Source organism: Helobdella robusta, assembly GCF_000326865.2.
Source record: "Helobdella robusta unplaced genomic scaffold HELROscaffold_7, whole genome shotgun sequence".
NCBI classification, from domain to species: domain Eukaryota; kingdom Metazoa; phylum Annelida; class Clitellata; order Rhynchobdellida; family Glossiphoniidae; genus Helobdella; species Helobdella robusta.
The window spans coordinates 4,230,665-4,230,963 of NW_008705398.1; the positions used below are offsets into that span (position 1 = coordinate 4,230,665).

At 34.4% G+C, this 299-nt stretch overlaps 1 protein-coding gene across 1 annotated transcript in view; it reads left to right on the forward strand.

Moving 5' to 3' along the window:
* The window catches only part of HELRODRAFT_165085 (hypothetical protein), a gene marked incomplete at both ends in the record, with an annotated part of 1,834 nt that extends 1,535 nt beyond the window's left edge, over positions 1-299 (forward strand). The window contains one exon of the mRNA XM_009030976.1: positions 88-299. Coding sequence (XP_009029224.1) covers positions 88-299 — 212 coding nt within the window. The remainder of the gene's footprint in view (positions 1-87) is intronic.

A 299-nucleotide genomic window follows, 5' to 3' on the forward strand; every position in this document is an offset into this window, starting at 1 on the left:
TTTGATGCGATCACTATTACGACATGATCGATTGGCATGCAACCGAGATCACAGAGCCACCCCTTACAAAAGATATCACAACTGAAGCTTTAGAACAGATGATAATGGATATTCCTAATAACATTGAATTTTTGAAGTTGCCTTGCCATACTCAGGCAGTAGAAAGAATGATAAAATTAGTTACAGAAGCGTCACTTTCAGTTTGTGGAGAAAAAGCAAGAGATGGCTTTATTCGTACTAAACTTGCATCTCAAAATGATATACCAAAATTTGAAACTAAAAAACACTTCATTATTTAA